General features: G+C 39.8%; 1 protein-coding gene across 1 annotated transcript in view; it reads right to left on the reverse strand.

Annotated features, from left to right (window-relative positions):
• Nucleotides 1-24: 24 nt before the first annotated feature.
• LOC119589465 (prolyl 4-hydroxylase subunit alpha-2-like) overlaps nt 25-324 on the reverse strand; it is a 3,491-nt gene continuing 3,191 nt past the window's right edge. The window contains exon 6 of the mRNA XM_037938067.1: nt 25-295. Coding sequence (XP_037793995.1) covers nt 204-295 — 92 coding nt within the window. The 3' untranslated portion in view covers nt 25-203. The remainder of the gene's footprint in view (nt 296-324) is intronic.

A 324-nucleotide genomic window follows, 5' to 3' on the forward strand; every position in this document is an offset into this window, starting at 1 on the left:
CAAAGTATCCTTTTTTCCGTTGGATTAAAAAAAAAAAACGTTAACCCTTCCTGCATTCAAACCAAGGTACTTTAACGCTATTATCAGTCTATATCAGGGTGTATATATACACCTTGCATTCAAAACCAAAGTACTTTAACGCTATCATCAATTTATATCGGGTTATAAGTACCTTGCATTCAAACGATATTCCTATGGCAATGTTAGGCTGAAGGTAACTGTATCTTGCGCGCTGGGTCGACGGGGCATGGGTGTTTTCTCCACTGGGTCTTGTATCCGACCCACTTGTTGATGACTGAAACGACATAGATACTGTCAGACTGA

The sequence above is a fragment of the Penaeus monodon genome, chromosome 25 (assembly GCF_015228065.2).
Source record: "Penaeus monodon isolate SGIC_2016 chromosome 25, NSTDA_Pmon_1, whole genome shotgun sequence".
Classification (NCBI taxonomy): Eukaryota; Metazoa; Arthropoda; class Malacostraca; order Decapoda; family Penaeidae; genus Penaeus; species Penaeus monodon.